The sequence below is a fragment of the Cuculus canorus genome, chromosome 26, assembly GCF_017976375.1.
Source record: "Cuculus canorus isolate bCucCan1 chromosome 26, bCucCan1.pri, whole genome shotgun sequence".
Classification (NCBI taxonomy): Eukaryota; Metazoa; Chordata; class Aves; order Cuculiformes; family Cuculidae; genus Cuculus; species Cuculus canorus.
In genome coordinates, this window is record NC_071426.1 from 91857 (window position 1) to 109156 (window position 17300).

At 58.3% G+C, this 17300-nt stretch overlaps 2 protein-coding genes across 4 annotated transcripts; both read right to left on the reverse strand.

Annotated features, from left to right (window-relative positions):
* Positions 1-840: 840 nt before the first annotated feature.
* On the reverse strand, positions 841-11854 carry PIWIL2 (piwi like RNA-mediated gene silencing 2). Its single transcript, XM_054049590.1, has 21 exons — positions 11639-11854; positions 10523-10619; positions 10143-10319; positions 9747-9857; positions 9337-9454; positions 9079-9203; positions 8435-8515; positions 8013-8126; positions 7077-7265; positions 6870-6954; positions 6510-6596; positions 6275-6415; positions 6066-6179; positions 5453-5641; positions 5242-5343; positions 5018-5137; positions 4232-4320; positions 3776-3881; positions 2753-3006; positions 2545-2652; positions 841-1733 (listed from the first exon to the last, which is right to left on the reverse strand). Exons 1-21 carry the CDS (start codon positions 11829-11831, stop codon positions 1577-1579), a joined length of 2757 nt encoding a protein of 918 aa, XP_053905565.1. The 5' UTR covers positions 11832-11854; the 3' UTR covers positions 841-1576.
* A 1307-nt stretch (positions 11855-13161) lies between these two features.
* On the reverse strand, positions 13162-17270 carry POLR3D (RNA polymerase III subunit D). Of its 3 annotated transcripts, none has more exons than XM_009571407.2 (9): positions 17162-17270; positions 15999-16176; positions 15757-15800; positions 15438-15589; positions 15221-15345; positions 14973-15147; positions 14121-14374; positions 13884-14036; positions 13162-13600 (listed from the first exon to the last, which is right to left on the reverse strand). In XM_009571407.2, exons 1-9 carry the CDS (start codon positions 17209-17211, stop codon positions 13478-13480), a joined length of 1254 nt encoding a protein of 417 aa, XP_009569702.2. In that variant the 5' UTR covers positions 17212-17270; the 3' UTR covers positions 13162-13477. The 3 variants fall into 3 exon arrangements, with proteins under 3 accessions (XP_009569702.2, XP_053905566.1, XP_053905567.1); XM_054049591.1 differs by having other exon boundaries at positions 13165-13600; positions 15221-15348; XM_054049592.1 differs by lacking the exon at positions 17162-17270 and having other exon boundaries at positions 13165-13600; positions 15221-15348; positions 15999-16449.
* Between the last annotated feature and the right edge of the window lie 30 nt (positions 17271-17300).

The window sequence follows — 17300 nt, forward strand, 5'->3', positions numbered from 1 at the left end:
ATGCTCTAGGACATGGGGCACCCCACAGACCCCCTCCAAGCACTCATTTGGGTGCACAGGGCACCCCAAAGTACCCCTTAAACACGTCTTGGGTTCTAGAGCATCCACAGACCCACCCCCCAAGCATTCCTTGGGTTTATGGAGTGCCCCATAGATTCCCTCGCCCCCCCTCCAAGCACTCTAGGGTATGGGGAACCCCTCAGGTTCCCCGCAAGCATCCCACAGACCCCACTCAGAGGAATGGGCCCCCACTCGGGCCCCCAGAAGCACCTCCTGGGGACACAGGACACCCTTCATGCACCCTCCAGGCACCGCTTGGGGGCACAGAGACCCCTCAGACCCCTCCTAGGGGAACAGGGCACCTCATGGACCTCCCTGGGCATCCCTCAGGGGTACAGGGCACCCCCTAGACCCCCACCAAGCACTCTAAGTGTGCATGGGGCACCCCTAGACTCTCCCCAAGCACCCTAAGGGGTCATGGGGCACCGCACAGACCCCCCTAAGCACCATAAGGGGTCACGAGGCACTCCACAGAACTCCCCCCAAGCACCCTATGGGGGGACCCCCCTCCAGGGGATGGAGCACCCCTTAGAGCCCCCCAAACACCCACTGGGGCCAGGCAAAGTCCACCTAGGCTGGCAAATAACAGGATAAAAGCTGCAATCGGAGAGGAGCGATGGTGAATGATTAACGCGGGAGACACAAGGCCAGGCTCTGCTCCTGCCTGGGGTGTCCCCATCATCCCGGGACTCCCATGGAAAGATGGGCTTTGAGGTCCCTTCCAACCCAACCCATTCCATGATTCCACATCCCCGTGAGCAGCCAGGCCACAGCCCCAAGGAGCCAGCAACACTTTTATTGAATTGAACAGAAAACTGCAGTTACAGCAAAGAAAAATTACATCTTTTTAACTCGTCTAGGTATTAAAAAGGGAGAGGAGAGCCTGGGAGATGCTCTGGTTACATCCCCATCCTGGGCTTCAGCTACATCCCCATCCCAGCCAGTTCTTGGGGTGGGATGGGGGCCTCACCGAGGTGAAATGCAGGCGAAGCCAAAGGTCTCGATGAGCTCTTGACAACAACAACAACAAAAAAATAACAAGGGCTTCTCCTTGGTAAACCAGTGAGTTTTTTAAGGACAAGCAGCTGAACCAGAGCCGCATTTGTTAAACAGGAGCTCAGAAAAGCCAAGTGGAATCTTAAACTGGCAGCTGTTGTGATGGCGATGGAAGAAATTGGAGGGAAAATACCCCAAAATGTCCAAAATCACCTTCGGGCTCATTCACTCAAGCCTCTTCACTGGGAGGACAGAAACCAGCGGGGAAAGGCTTGCAGTGGAGTTTTGCTCCAAGTTCACTCTCATAGAGACAAATCTCAAGAGCCCCCCAGGCCCTGCTGCCGCATCAGAATCCTTTGAAAACAACAAAAATGAACCCAAGAAACCAAGTGATGAAATATATCTTAAAAAAACCCCCATATTTGAGGAAAGAAACGTCTCTCTCAGAGGAGACTTAACACCAGCTGCAGGGGGCAAACCCCAAATCCAGTGCTTTCTTCGCCTGTTTCCAGCACTCCAGCTATAGGAAGAAGAGCCTGTCACAGAGCTGGGAGCTCGGCTCATGCTGCAGGATTTGTCCCGACAGGAATGCCAGCTTGTGGGCGTATTTGCATGGTGCCGGGACGCGGATGGTGCCAGGCCAGTTCCAGTAGAGGTGACACAGCTTAAATGTCAACCTAGAGATAAGAGGAGCGGGGTCAGCGCTTCCCGGCATCTCAGGGCTCACGAGGGATGGATTTCACTCCCTCCAGCAGTGAGCCATGAAACCAAACATGCTCCCAAGTGGAGTTTTCATCCTGATTGCAGCTCTGCCTGGGCACTGATAGTGGTTAATTGTGCTAATTACCCGGGTGCCGTGTTTGAACCCATTGCACCTCTCCTTCAAGGCCACCACTGGGAGACACAGATCTTCCCTGATGACACTTGCAATCAGCTCTCGTCCTGCAAGGAGGCAGGATGGATGGATGCCATCCTCCTCCTCTCCCTCATCCGCTGCCGAGCACTCCCAGTTAACCCAGTATGGAGCACAGTCTCAGCCCAGCAGCTGCACAGGTACCTCCCTGCTGGCTCCAAGGGGCTGTTTGGCCAAAAAAATCCACTAGGTTTTGAGGGTCAGACATGAGTCCCCACGCTGCAGGATGGGAGGGAGGCATGGAAAGCATTCCCTGAGTGCCATGGGACATCGAGGGGCTGGAGGAAGCATTCCCTGAGCCCTGTGGGACATGGAGGGGCTGAGGAAAACATTCCCTGAGCTCTGCAGGACATCGAAGGGCTGGGGATGGCATTCCCTGAGCTCTGTGGGACATGGAGGGGCTGGGGAAAGCCTTCCCTGAGCCCCACAGGACATGGAGGGGCTGAGTAAAGGCTCTAAAGGACATGGAAGGGCTGTGAAAGCCTTCACCAAGCTCCACAGGACATGGAGGGGCTGTGGAAACCTTCCCTGAGCTCCACGGGACACGGAGGGGCTGTGACAAAGCCCACCCTTACCTCTGCAGGTGCTCGCAGCTGAGGTTGGCCGTGTTGAGCACGCAGACGTAGTGTGTGGGGGTGCTGCAGCCCTGGCGAGGGCGATGGGCCAACAGAAAGAAATCCTGCCTGAGGGGGAGGGAAGTACAAGGGGGTTTTGTTTGGCAGAGAATGCTTTGTTTTCCACCCCACGCAGCTCTCAAAAGCAGACAGTGTGGCCCCCACTCACCAGTCCGAGCTGGTGACGGTGTGGTCGATGACGGTTCCTGCCGGAGGGGACGCGAATTGCTCCGTGGTGAGGCTGTAGAAGTTGGTGTTGATTTGCTTCTGCACCACCACCACCACCATGCCTGGCTGGTAATTCTCGAAGGTATCAAAGCACTTCTGCATCTGTGGGACCTCATACTTGAGCACGGTGTTGAGTTGGCTGTCGGACACGCCGTCCCGGTACACCACGATCTTGTTGGGCAAGCAGTGGTTCATCTGAAGCAGAAATTGGGAGAGCACCCTGGTTTTAACCCCTACCAGGCACAAGATTGGCTCAAAGTCGAAGATAATGAATTCCCTGGCAACAAGTTGGGTGCTAGATGCCCACCAGATCTCCAGTGATGACAATTTAGGGATCTTGGGGCCTGTGAATTCAACCCATCACCCTCAAGCTTTGCAGAAAGCCCCTTTCTACGCTCAATGCATTTCAAACCAGGTTTAGGAAGGGCAGGTAGGGCAGGGAGAAGCCGCATTTGCACTAATCCTGCCCACACACAAGTGTTCGGTGACCACCAAGCTTCCCATTTTCATAGAATCATGGAATGCTTTGAGTTGGAAGGGACCTCAAAGCCCATAGAGTTTCACCCACTGCCATGTGCAAGGACACTTCCCACTGGATCCAGTTTCAGGGACACTTTTCCAGCATCTGCAGAGGGATGGGAAAATGCCGATGGATCCTGGTTCCCACCCCATCACAGGGTGCTCTCCTCCCACTGGGGACACGGGACAAGAGGACAGAGCTCAGCAGTTCAACACTAATAGGAGTGGAGGCGTGAATGTGGCACTTCCCCCAATCCTTGAGGCAGGTTAGCATGTTCCAGAGATAAAGGCGAGCCTCTGCAGATGCGGTGCCGCATCCAGTCCAAAGGCTGGCGAGGATGTTTGTTCACTTGCACGCACTCAGGCCAATAGGTTCCTCAAAGGAGCTTTGAGGAGCTTATAAACCACAGGACAGCTTTTTGGGTAGCTTGGGGTTTGGCCTGACCTCATGGAAGTGCTGGAGGGCATCGCTCAGGCAGAGCCGCAGGCTGTCCGCGATCTCCTGGTGGGGCATTTGGAAGACCACCCTGGAATACCACTTGGTGAGGATGCTGGGGAGGGAAAGAAAGGATGAACATCTAAGAGCCCACCCCCCTCACCAGGCAAAGTCCACCAAGCCATTGTGCAACCGAAACCAACCCTCGCTCGGTGCTGGCGGCACCTTTCCCAGCGATATAGCACCGAGTTTGCCGATACGGCAGCCAGCAACGCCTAACATAAACACGCTGGCAGGGACCTTGCTGAGCACAGCAGTCAGGGAAGGCATCAGCGACGCCAGTTGGACTTGATGACCCTTAGAGGTCTTTTTCAATCTTAATGGTTCTGTGATGCTGGTGCGGGACTACCCCACACTCCAGGGTGGAGCAAGAACAAAGCCTTTCCCTCCCGGGGCAGCACGTACGGATTCATGCTGGCCACAAAGCCGATGACGGAGCGCATCCCTTTGCTGCAGCTGTGGTAGACGTCCATGCCAATGACCATCAGCTGTTTCTGGAGGGGGGAAAAAAGACAAGAGGGGAGTCAGGGATAAGTCAGACACCTCAGGCTGCCCTGCCTGGAGCCCTCCGGCTAAAAGGGACATTGCACGCACAAAATCATAGAATCAAGGAATGGTTTGGGTTGGAAGGGACCTCCAAGCCCATCCATTTCCATACCCTGCCATGGGCAGGGACACCTCCCACTGGATCAGGGGATCCAAGCCCCATCCAACCTGGCCTTGAACACCTCCAGGGATGGGGCAGTAACCACTGCTCTGGGCAACGTGGGCCAGGGCCTCCCCACCCTCACAGTGAAACATTTCTCTCTAAGACCTCATCTCAATCTCCCCTCTTGAAGCTAAAAACCGTTCCCCCTCGTCTTATCCCTGCCCGCCCTGACCAAGAGCCCCTCTTGGATGCAAAGCTCCAGAGCAGGGCGGCAGAATCCCCTCCCTCCCTGCTGGTCCCACTGCTCAGGATGCAGCCCAGGACTTGGTTTCTGGTCTGTGGGTGGACACTGCTGGCTCACATTGAGCTTCTCACTCTCCAACAAGTCCTTCTCCTCAGGGCTGCTCCCAATCCATTGAGACACTTGCCCCAAATCTCCAGAAGCTTCATCCGCATCCCCGGAGGGAAAACAACAGTTTACATCCTTGCCAACTCCTTGCCTGCCTGCCTTGTAAGCCCACAAGGTCTCTTGGCTGCCTTACCAGTGGGATGTCAACGCCCCAGAGCTCGCCACCTAGCTTGCAGTTTATCTGCAGCAGGAGCTTCTGGACCACGCTCCTCATCTTGCTGGCGTGGATGGTGAGGGATTGCACGTTGATTACCTGTGGGGTGGGTAAAAAAAAAAAAAAAACAGGAAAAAGCGAGGCTGGAGATGCTCTCAGCTTCCCTACGCTGGTGGTCCCCTTCCACCAGCCCCCTCACCTACCTGGGAAGGCACTGGGGACTGCACGCAGCACAGCTTCTTGATGACCCCATACAAGTCTTCCCGGCTGCTGGAGATCACGCAGAGGAGCAGCTGCACCTTGTCCTGTCAAGAAGCAGAGCAGAGGAGGGTGATGCATGAGTATTGGATGTGTGGAGATGTGAGAAGACCTAGCAGCTTAGCCGTCCTATCCAGCCCGAGTCCCTCTCCTCACCTCGCTCCCTAATACGCTCCGGATGGTCTTGGTGTAGGTCTCGATGCGGTCATCCTTCAGCTCCACCAGGGCGGGACGGCTGATGCGCATCCCGATGGGACTACAGACACTCTCCATGGTGTTCATCAAATCCTTCACCACGTCCTGTAGGCGCTTGGGGTAAACCAGCAGCCAGCAGTTCAAGGAGATCTGGGAGGGAAGAAAGGACAGTGCTTGCCTTGGGGCTGTGACTGCCCAACCATGCAGCAGAGGGGCAAAAAGAAAGACAGGAGAGAGGGGGAAGGAAAAAGAAAGATGGGCAAGGGAGAAGAAAAAAAGATAGGAGAGAGAATATGGCCGAAGAAGAACCTAAAAGGCATGCAACCTTCAGTTCCTGCAGTCTGGAATCCTTCAGCCACTCCAAAAGGAGGAGGGAAAGCAGCTGCTTTGGCCACATACCTCTAAGCTCCCTCAGAAAACCAGGCTAAAATATAAAGCCAATATAAATAAGGGAAGGGTTTCAGGTCAAATGAGTTCAGATAGGAGCAGGATGGATGGGAAGCCAGCACTAAGAAAACCCATCCCAGTTTTCACATAAAGAGATGTTGTTGCTAGGGCTGAGCCAGGGCCTCACCGTTGAGATGGAGGCTTCTCGTGTGACCTCCTTGTTCCAGCTCAGGTCCTCATCAGGGATAAAGGAGCTGTGCCGCAGGTTGATCCTCTCTGTGGGCAGGACTCGGCCCTGGGTCTAAAGAGAGCAGAAACTCAGCTCCAGTGTTGCTGTGGTGCAGCTGCTCCATTCCTAGCATGAAGAGAGCAAAGCGTGGCCCCCACAGCCCTTACCTTGTGGATATCAGGGTCCAGTGTGAGCCCCCAGTGCATCAGCTCTGCCGAAGCCTCCGAGTTATCGTTGATCCTGCGCAGGAGGTTGGTGAGACGCATGTAGTGCTGCCTGGGGCTCTGCAGCATCTCCCGCATCACGTCCTGCAGGAAAGAGGAAAGTGGAACCTCCAGGTAGGATGGGGAACTCAGCTCCCCAAACGTGGCTCAGGGTAGAAGGACACAAACACATCCTGACCTTCACCATTCGACTGTCTCTCCTCACATCTGGGATGCCCGTCATGAAGGTGAGCTCTGGCACAAGCAGCACTATGTCCAGCTGACGCTGCGTGGAGTGGGACACGCACCATCAGATCCCAGGGGGCTGCAAGCCCTCGCCCTCATACAATCGCTTCGTTGGAAAAAATCTTTGAGATCATCGAGTCCAACCATACCTGTCCGCTACTAAACCATCCCCGAGCATCTCATCCACTTGTCTTTTAAACACCTCCAGGGATAATGCCTCAAACCACCTCCCTGGGCAGCCTCTTCCAGTGAACGGGCAGGACGGAGGCAAGAAAAAGACCACGGATCTCCATTTGCCCTCCGTAGGTCTCACCTTTCCCACCGGCATCAGTTTTGCCTTGGGCCTGTGGATGAGCAGTGGTTGGTCCAGCTCCTTGATGGTGATCCCGTAGGTTTTGCTGGATAAATACCACGGAGATGGCATCAGGAGAGACGTTCCTGCTCACCCACCTTGGGTCAGAGCCAGGCATCAAGCCCTTCCCCACAGACAAACACTCGTCCCAAGGGATGCTCCCGCTACCTGTAATAGTCCACAAAGGTGATCTCCTCGCCATTGGCCAGGGTGAAACTGTCCTTAGGGGTCTTGGTCCAGTCAATATCATCGATGCGGTAGGTACGGTTGTTGTAGCGGGTGATGACCACGTTGCCCACCAATTGCTTGGTGCACTCATCCTGGAAGCTGCTGACGCTTTGCTTGTAGATGCTGTGCCTGTGACAGCGAAAAAAGAAGGAGAGGCTCACGGCAATGTTCCCTGCCTGTACTATCCCAAAATGGAATGGTTTGGGTTGGAAGGGACCTCAAAGCCCAGCCAGTTCCACCCCCTGCTATAGGCAGGGACACCTCCCACTGGATCGGGGGCTCCAAGCTCCATCCAACCTGGCCTTGAACGCCTCCAGGGATGGGGCAGCCACCACTGCTCTGGGCAACCTGGGCCAAGGCCTCCCCAGCCTTCATTGTGAAGAACTGCTTCCTGACGTCCAATCTCAATCTTCCCCCTTCCAATTTAAAGCCATTTCCCCTCATCCTACCCCTATTCTCCCTGATCCAGAGCCCCTCCCCAGCTTTCCTAGAGCCCCTTTCGGTGCTGGAAGCTGCTCTAAGGTCTCCCCAGAGCCTTCTCTTCTCCAGGCTGAATAACCTCAACTCTCTCAGCCTGGCCTCATGCTGGAGGTGATCCAGCCCTTGGATCATCTCCCTAGCTTCCTCTGGACCTGTTCCAACTGTTCCATACCCCTCTTATGTTGGGGATTCCAGAACTGGACCCAGGATTCCAGGTGAGGTCTCACAAGAGCTGAGTGGAGGAGGAGAATCCCCTCCCTCACCCTGCTGGCCACAATCAAATGCCTTTTGCCGAACAGCACCGGTGGTCATGGGCCTGGTGCTGGAGCTGCTGGAAAACAAACTCTATCCCTAAATCCACACACGGCTCGTCTGGGATTTTTCCCCTTCTCTTACATAAAACTCAGGACGGAATCACTGCGGATGACTTTGTGGATGGAGTCGACCAAGAGGAAGAGACCGCCGTCCTTCTTCCGTATGCTGACAGAGTAACCCGGCCAAATCTGCAGCCTGGCAGGAGGAGAAAAGATGCCCAGTGGTGCCTGGGTTAAAACCGGAGCTGCCAGAGGAGCTGGGCAGCCGTCCCACTCACCAAGGAGTGCTCAAAACACAGAGGATTTATTTCCCAGCTGGCTGCCAACTTCCAGGCAATGAACCCTGAAAACAAGCGCTCTGAGGTCAGGATAACCAGAGCTGGCTGAGAGAGCTGACCTGGCACAGACTTCTGAATTCCCAGCCTTGTGCTACTGCCAGGGAGACAGGGATGGTCCCATCCTGTGTTTGGGAAGCAGCAGGAGGGAATTGTGTCCAGCACCCACCTGTAATGTTGTAAAATGTTGGCCCGGGCAGGCTCGAAGAAATTTCTCCCAACCAGCTTCATATCCAATATTTTCATCACCCTAGGGATGAAAAATAAAAGCAGGATGGGCTTGGAGAAGGCAGCAGAAGGCAGGATGGGCTTGGAGAAGGCAGCAGAAGGCAGCAGAAGGCAGGATGGGCTTGGAGAAGGCAGCAGAAGGCAGCAGAAGGCAGGATGGGCTTGGAGAAGGCAGCAGAAGGCAGCAGAAGGCAGGATGGGCTTGGAGAAGGCAGCAGAAGGCAGCAGAAGGCAGCAGAAGGCAGCAGAAGGCAGCAGAAGGCAGCAGAAGGCAGCAGAAGGCAGCAGAAGGCAGCAGAAGGCAGCAGAAGGCAGCAGAAGGCAGCAGAAGGCAGCAGAAGGCAGCAGAAGGCAGCAGAAGGCAGCAGAAGGCAGCAGAAGGCAGCAGAAGGCAGCAGAAGGCAGCAGAAGGCAGCAGAAGGCAGCAGAAGGCAGCAGAAGGCAGCAGAAGGCAGCAGAAGGCAGCAGAAGGCAGCAGAAGGCAGCAGAAGGCAGCAGAAGGCAGCAGAAGGCAGCAGAAGGCAGCAGAAGGCAGCAGGGCGGTCTGCTCCCCAGAGCTCCAGGAAGGTCTCTTCCATTCCTCACCTCCGGAAAACCACGTTGTAAAAGGGGATGCAGAGATCTGAGCTAGGCTCAAGAATCTTGGTTATCTGGATGGTGATGGAGACCTCCTCCCCAGTGCTCCTCATCTGAGCCTTCAAACTGATCGGCTGCGAGGCGACAACGTGTGTTAGAGCAGGTTCTCCCACCCGGCATGTAGCCTGGAAACCCAGGGGGGGTATCCCCACACCCCCAAATTGGCTGGAATAACCTCTCCTCAGCGCTGATCGCATCGCTTCTGACCTGAGGGAGCTGAATGGGCAAGAAGAGGATGGAGCCATCAAACGCCGTCACATCCCCCGTCACTGCCCGTTGCTCCTTCACCATGGCGAAACGCATGCTTCTGCACTCCACCTCAGGGCTGCCGGAGACAGGGATGCATCACCCAGCACTGCTGGCAACTCCTCAGGCTCTTAACCTTCCTCTCCCCACCACAAAACCCCACTTAGGACCCCAAAGACCCCACAAAGGGGGAAAAACTGGAGCTCCTTTGCTTTGCAGCTCTGCCTGTAGGCGCTGTGGCCGTGCTGGCCACTCCATCTAGCGGCTAAAGGGATGGAAAGAGAGACTGGGAAGGCTCTATCCAGGGGCGGCCGGCCTTCGAGGGGCTGTAGAGGAGCCCAGCTCTCCCCCTGCTGTGCCCCCATCGATACCTGAAGGTGACGTGGTACTGGTAGACGGCTTCGTTCTGGCACTGGATTTTCACAGAGTTCAGCCCCAAGGGTAAGGTGGTTCCCATCAGCACCGGCTTCATCCCTGAGTCCCTAGGAGAGACGAGAGCAGAGGCAGGGTGGGCAGCAGTGACCCCAGCTGGTGCTTGGACCCCAAAACTGGGGTGAGATTGGATGGAGAAGGAAGGAGGGTAGGAAAAGATGGGGTAGGAGGGTGCAAAAATGGGATGGGAGGGCAGAGACAGGATGGGAACAGTAAAAATGGGACTAGGAGTGGAGGCAGAGGTAGGGCAAAGATAAGACAGAAGCGAGGATGGGGTGAAGACGGGATCAGAAGGCATAAAGATGGGATCGACAGAGCTGGGGTTCTTCACTTACAGTCTGCCAGCAACCAGGGGGGTCCTTGGGACAGGTGTGGGCGGTGGGCTGGGCCAGGGTCCCAGTGGGCATTGGGTGGGCACAGAGGCGTTGCAGGGCTTTCCACGGGCCGGCACGGCAGTGTCTCTCCCAGGGGGGGCTGGCAGCGCATCCCCTCGGCCTCTGTGCCACAGCGTCCTGTGTTCCCAGGGTGGGCAGGGGTAAACCAAGTATTCCAGCCACAGAACTACCCCCTGTGTAGCCCCTTCCCCACTCTGGTAGCCAGGTCCTCCTGCTCGTGCCCCAGAGATGCTCGGAACCCCAAGTTTTGGTGCCCCCAGCCCACCAGGGCAGGTGAATAAACCATCAAAAGGGCTCAGGGTCAAGTCAGGAGGACTCACCGCCCACGGCAGGGGAATGTCGCTATCACCCCATCATCATCCTCCACCACTGCGCCTGGCCGTGTTGGAGCTTTCCCTGTGTTGCTGGAGCTGCGGCCTGTGGGAAGGAGAGGAGACAGTGAGCGGTGGCGGGACCTGGAGGGGCCTAGGTGAGGTCTGGGAGAGCCTGCAGGGGACCTAGGAAGGGCTGGAGAGGGGACTGGTGGTGTCTGGGAGAGCCTGCAGGGGACCTAGGAAAGGCTGGAGAGGGGACTGGTGGTGTCTGGGAGAGTCTGAGAGGGGCTGAAGGGGTCTGGAGGAGCCTAGGGGGGATTTGGCAGGGCCTCAGGGGGCCTGGAGGAGGGATTGGTGGGTCCTGGTGGGACTAGGGAGGTCTAGGGGGAGCTTGGGTGGGTCTGGGAAAGCCTGGATTGTCCTAGGGGGTTCCAGGAGGTCCTAGTGAAGGTCTGAAGGAGCCCGGGGGGGGGCTTGGTGGAGCCTTGTGGGGCCTGGAGGAGTGGACGGTGGGTCTAGGGGGGGTCTGGGATAGCCTGGAGTGTTCTAAGGGATGCCTGGTGGGGCCTGGGGAGAACTGGTGGGGTTCTGGGAGGTCCTGGAGAGAGTCTGGGGGAGCCTCGGTGTGACCTAAGTGAGCCTGGAGGGTTCTGGAGGGCTCTGGTGGGGGTCGAGGGGAGCCTGGAAGAGCCTGGGGAGGGCTGAGAAAGCTGGGAGAGGCCTAGGAATGTCTAGGTGAGCTTGGTGGGGGTCTGGCAGGGCATGTGGAGCACCCTGAGGGGGCCTGGTGGGGGCTGAGGAGAGCCTGGGGAGGGCTGGGAAAGCCTGGGGGGGTCTGAGGAAGCTTTGAGGGGGGTCTGGCAGGGCGTGTGGAGGGTCCTAGGGGGAGTCTGGGCGAGCTTGGGGGGGGAGTTGGCGACCTTTGAGAGGGGTCTGGCAGGGCACGTGGGGAGTCCTGGAGGTGTCTAGAGGGTCCTGGGGAGGGTCTGGGCAAGCCTAGGAGGGACCTGAGGGGGTTTAGGGAGGGGGGGGGGTGTTCTGAAGGGCTGCGCAAGGCCTGAGGAGCCCTGTGGAAGGAACCTGAGGGGCCTGGGGGGCGCTGTGCGGTGCCCCCCCACTCACCCAGGGCCCATTCCCCAGCCTCCAGTGAGGGGCAGGGCCGCTCGCCCAGGCCCAGGTCGCTAAGCAGGGCGGGCAGCGGCGGCGGAGAGCGGGGCCGAGGGATACGGGGCCGAGGGGCCCGGGGCAGGCGGCCCAGTGCGGCGGCGAGGCCGCGGGGCGGGCGAGGCCCGGGCAGGCGCGGCGGCGGTTCCATCAGCACCGTCGAAGCGCCCGCTGATCACACCGGCCGCGCCGCAGTGCGCATGCACGACCCCGCCCACCGCCGCCTGATGGCCAATCAGAGGGACAAAACAGCTCGAGGGCCCGCCCACCGCCGCGAGACGGCCAATCAGAGGGCGTTGCTGCAGCTTCGCACCGCGGGCAGTTGCCTAATCAGCGGCGAAGCTGAGGGCCCGAGGAAATGTCAGTCGGGAGGGGAGGGGGGATTGTGGCCACGCCCACCTCGTGCAGGCGGCCAATCAGGGCTCGGATCCGTTGCCACGGTCACCGCGAGGACAGGGCCAATCAGAGGCAGGCGCCTGGCCACGCCCACCAAGGTGATAGGCCAATCACGGGAGGGCACTCTGTGGTTACGCCCACACAGATGCGTCAATAGGGAGGGTGGGTGCGCGGCCCAGGAGGGGCTTCAGCACCGCGGACAGCGACGGGGGGAGCGACGGGGGCGGCTGGGGGTGAACGGGTGGGATGTGGGGTAAGATCTGATGAAGGAGGGTGAGGTGGGATGGAATGTCGGATAAGATGGGATAGGGCGGTAGGGGGGCAATGGAATGGGCGGAGAGGAGGAGACGGGATAGGATGGAGGGATGAGGCAAGGGACTGAGATGGGATGCTGGGGAGGATGAGGTGGGATGGAGGGGGAGTTAAGATGGAATGGGGCAAGGGGCGAGATAACGGAGAGAGAGGTGATTAAGATGGGATGGAGCAGGAAGGGTGATATGGGGTGAGGTGGGGGGGCTCAGATGGGATGGGGCAGGCATGGGGGGTGGGGTGGGATGGAAAGGGGTTAAGATGGGACAGGGTGTAAGGCCTGGGATGTGGCGGGAGAGGATGGAATGGAGCTGGGGGGCAAGATAAGATGTAAGAGGGGCAACTCAGAAAGCAAATGAAGCCCCAGCCCAGCTCGGCCCATGCCATTGGTGCTTCCCTACCCTCTGGGATGGACCCGGGTCCACGACAACACAATGTCGGCTGATGCTGTCCCTCCTCCCTCCCAAAATACACCAGGATGGGGATGCAGTGGTGGCCCCTCACACTGCAGCAGGGACCAGGGACTCAAAAGCCAATGCTGGTCCCCGTGGGTTCCCACCCAGCACCACACAGGGCCCCTCTGGCTCTCCCGAAGGAGCAGCGGGTGAGTAACTGGATGAGGACGCAGCACCGTGTGCTACACCGGGGCCATGCTGGCGGCAACCGGTCGGGCAGGCAGCACCGGGTGGAGAGGAGCCAGCAGAGAGGGAGCAGCCCCACGCAGAGGGGAAAAGAAGGTTTTATTCCACATTTCTCCCTCCAGGCATGTGTTTGGCTTTTCCCAGCATGTGCACGCCTGCTAGAGAGCTGGGGTGGACACCACGGAGTAGCACCCCCAGAAATCTGTGAGATGGAGGAAGCCACAGCCTCTGGAGGACAAAACCAGAGCTCCCAGTCCTGGTGCTGCTCCACAGCAGGGCTGGGAAGGAGGTAGGAGCTGGCTTTGCTCCCACACCTGCAGAAGACACCTCTCCACATACCAAAGGTGAGGCTGGAGGAGCTGAGAGCAGAGCTGGGGCATCTCAGAGCTGTGCAGGGAGTATCCCCATGGAGTGGAGATGTGGGGCTGGGACCCTCCTGGCTCCCCTCTGGCTACCGGTGCCGGTGCTCCAGTAGAGCCTCAAAGTCCGGGGAACAAACCAACTTGTGCTTGACGTGGCCCAGGACAATCATCTCGCCTGTCCGGTTGTCCCCGATGCTGACGGACACCAGCTCCTTTTCCAGATGGAAGAAAAACCTGTGAGCAGCCCGCTTCCATGGGAAAGCCTTTAACCGTGGTGGGAGAGGGGCCAGGGGTTCCACAGGAGATGCGACCCCCTCTACCCACAACCCAGGACCAAGAGGAGGATCCTTCCCACCCCCTCACCATGGAATGGGCCTCCAGCCCCATCACCTCAAGGCCACCACCATCCTGCTCCTCCCTCATGGTCCCAAGGACCCCCAAGGTGTTATTTTGCGGTGTAGCCCCCCCCATAAATCAGGTCTCCAGCCCCTATACCTGTAGAAAGGAGCAGGGAGTCCCCATGGTCACGTCCAGGGTCACATTGCCCAGCACCAGCTGCACCTTTCCTGACTTTCGGATCAGCAGTTTCCCCACCTGCCCCTCAGGAAGGTCAGCCAGGGTGCAGATATTCTCTGCTTGCTTCGCCTCCTGCCAAGGGACATTGTAGAACAGGGGGGACATCACTCTGCTGTACCCCATCCTGCCCGACTGTCCCCTTCCTTGAGCACCTACCTGGCTCTTCTCCTGCTTCACCACCATCATTTGTCCTTCCTCATTTTGCAGCTCCATCTTGATGGGTTTGGTGTCGTGGGTGGGCGGCTGGCCGGGAAGCGTGTCCGGCAGCTGCAGGAAGAGCAGCTCCTCCTCAGCCGACAAGCTCAGCTGCTGCAGCAGCTCGGCCACCGAGACATCCCGGGGGAAACCCAGGGGTCCCTTGGTTTGGGCCGGCTTGCGGAGAGGGTCCTCATCACACGGCTCTTCTTTCACTGGAGTCAGAGAATCATGGAATCAATAAGGTTGGAAAGGACCTCTAAGCTCATCTAGTCCACCCGTCAGCCCAACCCTATTATGCCCACTAAACCATGCCCCAAAATGTCACATCTACACGTTCTTTGAACCCCTCTAGTGATGGAGACTCCATCACTGCCCCAGGCAGCCTGGTCAAATGCTTCACCACTCAGAGAGTGAAGAAATTTCTCCTAATATCCAATCTAAACCTCCCCTGGTGCAAGTTGAGGCGGTTTCCTCTCATCCCATCACTTGTTCATTGGGAGAGGAGACCAGCACCCACCTCCCCACAACCTCCTTTCAGGAGCTGCAGAACATGATGAAGTCTCCTCTCAGCCTCCTCTTGTCCAGGCTAAACAGCCCCAGGTCCCTCAGCCGCTCCCACAACCCCTGGGCTCCAGCCCCTTCCCCGTCTCCGTTCCCCTCTCTGGACATTCTCCAGCCCCTCAAGGTCCTTCTTGTACTGAGGAGCCAAAACTGAGTAGCCTTCTCTTCTCCCACCTGGAGAGGCGGAGGTTGAGGACAGGGACCCTCCCAGAGTCTCTGTCCACTGGGATCCCCTCCATCCCAGTGCACCTTTCACCACTGGTGGGTCCAGCTCCATCTTCTCCTCCTTGGGGCCAGGCAGCCAGAGCTGGGCATCCTCCTCCTGCTCTGTCACCTCCTCCTTGAAGAGCCAGCCTGAGTGGGCCAGCGGCAGCTGCACCGGCTTGTTACGGATGTCGTTCTTCAGCCCTGGATCATCGAGGAACTGCAGGGATGGGAAAGAGGACAGTCAGCACCAGTCTGATGGCACCAAAGCCACCCCTCTTGGTCCTACTCACGTCGTCCTTCTGCAGCATCCGCAGGATCTGCTTCGTCTCCTCATCCGTCTCCCTCTTCTCCTTCTTGATGTTGATGATGTGGGAAGGGCCAAAGTCCGACATGTCCACTGTTTTGTCCCAGGAGCCTGCTGGGAGAGGAAAGAAGCACCAGGATGAGCCCCGAGTCTGGCAGGATGGCCCTCAGAGCCCTGCAGGAATGGCGGGCAGCTCCCATTACCTTTCTTCTTCATCATTTCAGCAGGGCCCTGCTCAAAGATGGAGTGGGACTGGATAACCTCGGGCCGGCCCCGGCCCCGGCCGTGCCCATCGCGCTGCCGGTCCCGCTCCCGCTCCTTCTTCTCCTTCTTGACCGTCACATCCTCCCTGGGCCTGTGGAGCAGAGAGGTGGCCTGTCACCTTCGCCCCTGTCTCCTGTCACCCCTTCAGCAGCTGGTTCCCCTCTCAGGGTGTGTTTTGCCCACTGAGACCCCGGCGCAGAGGTACCCGCAGGCCAAACCGCCCCCAGACGCTACAGAAACGCTTACGAGGCCACTTACTCTTCCTTGATCTTCCTGCTAATTATGTTGGGGGTGAAGGTTTTCTGCAAACGAGAACAGAGGGACAAGTCACTGCACGAGCAGAGATAAGGAACAGAAACCAAACCGGCTGCGGTGCTGGAGGAGGCAGCAGGGTACCCAGCTGCATCCCGTGTGGACCAACACCCCAAAATCTCTCATGGCTACCCCACCTTGTCACTTCAAAAGGGTGGGTTTTGGGGAGCCCTACCCAGGGTCCTCACCTTCTTCACGCCGCCCAGGGTGAGATCTCGGGAACGGATGGAGGGCAGGCGCCCCGGGCTGACAGCGGTGGCAACTGGACGCCTTCCCAGCAGCCCTCGCGCCCCAGGGAGCCCTGGCCGCAGGCTGCCCGGTGAGCCTGCGTCACCCGAGCTCCCCTCCGCCATCCTTGGGCTGGCCCTGGGGAGGGGAAAAAGGTCAGGGGCACCCCCAAACAGGGTCCATTTGCATCCCCTTCCCAGGCTGCTCACCCTCTGGCACCCCTCAACAGGACCCAATCAGTGCCCTCAAACAGGATCCGCTCGCACCCCCCTGCACACCCAAATAGGACCCACTCGCAGCCCTCCCGCAGCCCCAAACAAGACCCACTTGAACCCATCCGTGCACCCCTAAACGGAGCCCTCTCACACCCTTCCTTGCACCCCAAAACAGATCCCCCCAAATCCCCAAATTGAGCCCTCTCACACACACCCCTGCACCCTAATAGAGGACTGACTCGCAGCCCTCTTACAACGCCAGAGTCCACTCACACCCCTTCTGCACCCTCAAACAGGACCCACTTGTAGCCCCCCCCGCACCCAGAAACAAGACCAAATTTCCCCCATCCCTGCACCCCTAGTCAGAGCCCACTCGTAGCCCCCCTGCACCTCAAACAGGTTCCAGTCACACCTCTCCCTGCACCCCCAAACAGGACCCAATTCACCCTCCTGCACCCCTGAACAGGATCCACTTGCACCCCTCCTGCACCCCAACACAGGGCCAAATTGCACCCCCCACTGCACCCCAAAACATGACCCAATTCCTCCCCTTCCTTCACCCTTAAACAGAGCCCACTCGTAGCCCCCTGCACCCCCAAACAGGTTCCACTCACACCTCTCCCTGCATCCCCAAACAGGACCCAATTTACGCCCCCTGCACCCTCAAACAGGACCAACTTGCAGCCTCTCCTACACTCCAATACAGGGCCAAATTGCACCCCGCACTACACCCCAAAAAAAGACCCAATTCCCTCCTTCCTTTACCCCTAACCAGGACTCACTCACAGCCCCCCTGCACCTCCACACAGGACCCAATTCCCCCCTCCCTGCACCCGCAAACAGAGCATTCTCGCCCCCCCAAACAGCCCCTCTCCCTCCTGCCCCCCCCACCCCCCACCGTCCCTTACCCTGCCCGGGCAGCCACGGGCTCGCAGCCCCCACTGCGCATGCGTGCCATGCGACCGGACCTCTCGTAGTGACGACGGCGACGCCATCTTTGTTAAGGGCTGGCAATACCTGCCAATGAGCCGCCATCTTTCTCCTGGG

What these genes read in the sequence shown, in the direction of transcription:
- PIWIL2 (XM_054049590.1), bottom strand. Translation starts at nt 11,831, where the DNA reads ATGGAACCGCCGCCGCGCCTGCCCGGGCCTCGCCCGCCCCGCGGCCTC. An exon ending in GAGACAGTCGAATGGTGAAG is followed by an intron (nt 6,416 to 6,509) that starts GTCAGGATGTGT and finishes TCTTTCCTGCAG; the next exon opens with GACGTGATGCGGGAGATGCT. An exon ending in TGGACCCTGATATCCACAAG is followed by an intron (nt 6,180 to 6,274) that starts GTAAGGGCTGTG and finishes TGCTCTCTTTAG; the next exon opens with ACCCAGGGCCGAGTCCTGCC.
- POLR3D (XM_054049591.1), bottom strand. Translation starts at nt 17,211, where the DNA reads ATGGCACGCATGCGCAGTGGGGGCTGCGAGCCCGTGGCTGCCCGGGCA. An exon ending in CCCGTGGCTGCCCGGGCAGG is followed by an intron (nt 16,177 to 17,161) that starts GTAAGGGACGGT and finishes TCCCCTCCCCAG; the next exon opens with GGCCAGCCCAAGGATGGCGG. An exon ending in TGAAATGATGAAGAAGAAAG is followed by an intron (nt 15,349 to 15,437) that starts GTAATGGGAGCT and finishes TTCCTCTCCCAG; the next exon opens with CAGGCTCCTGGGACAAAACA.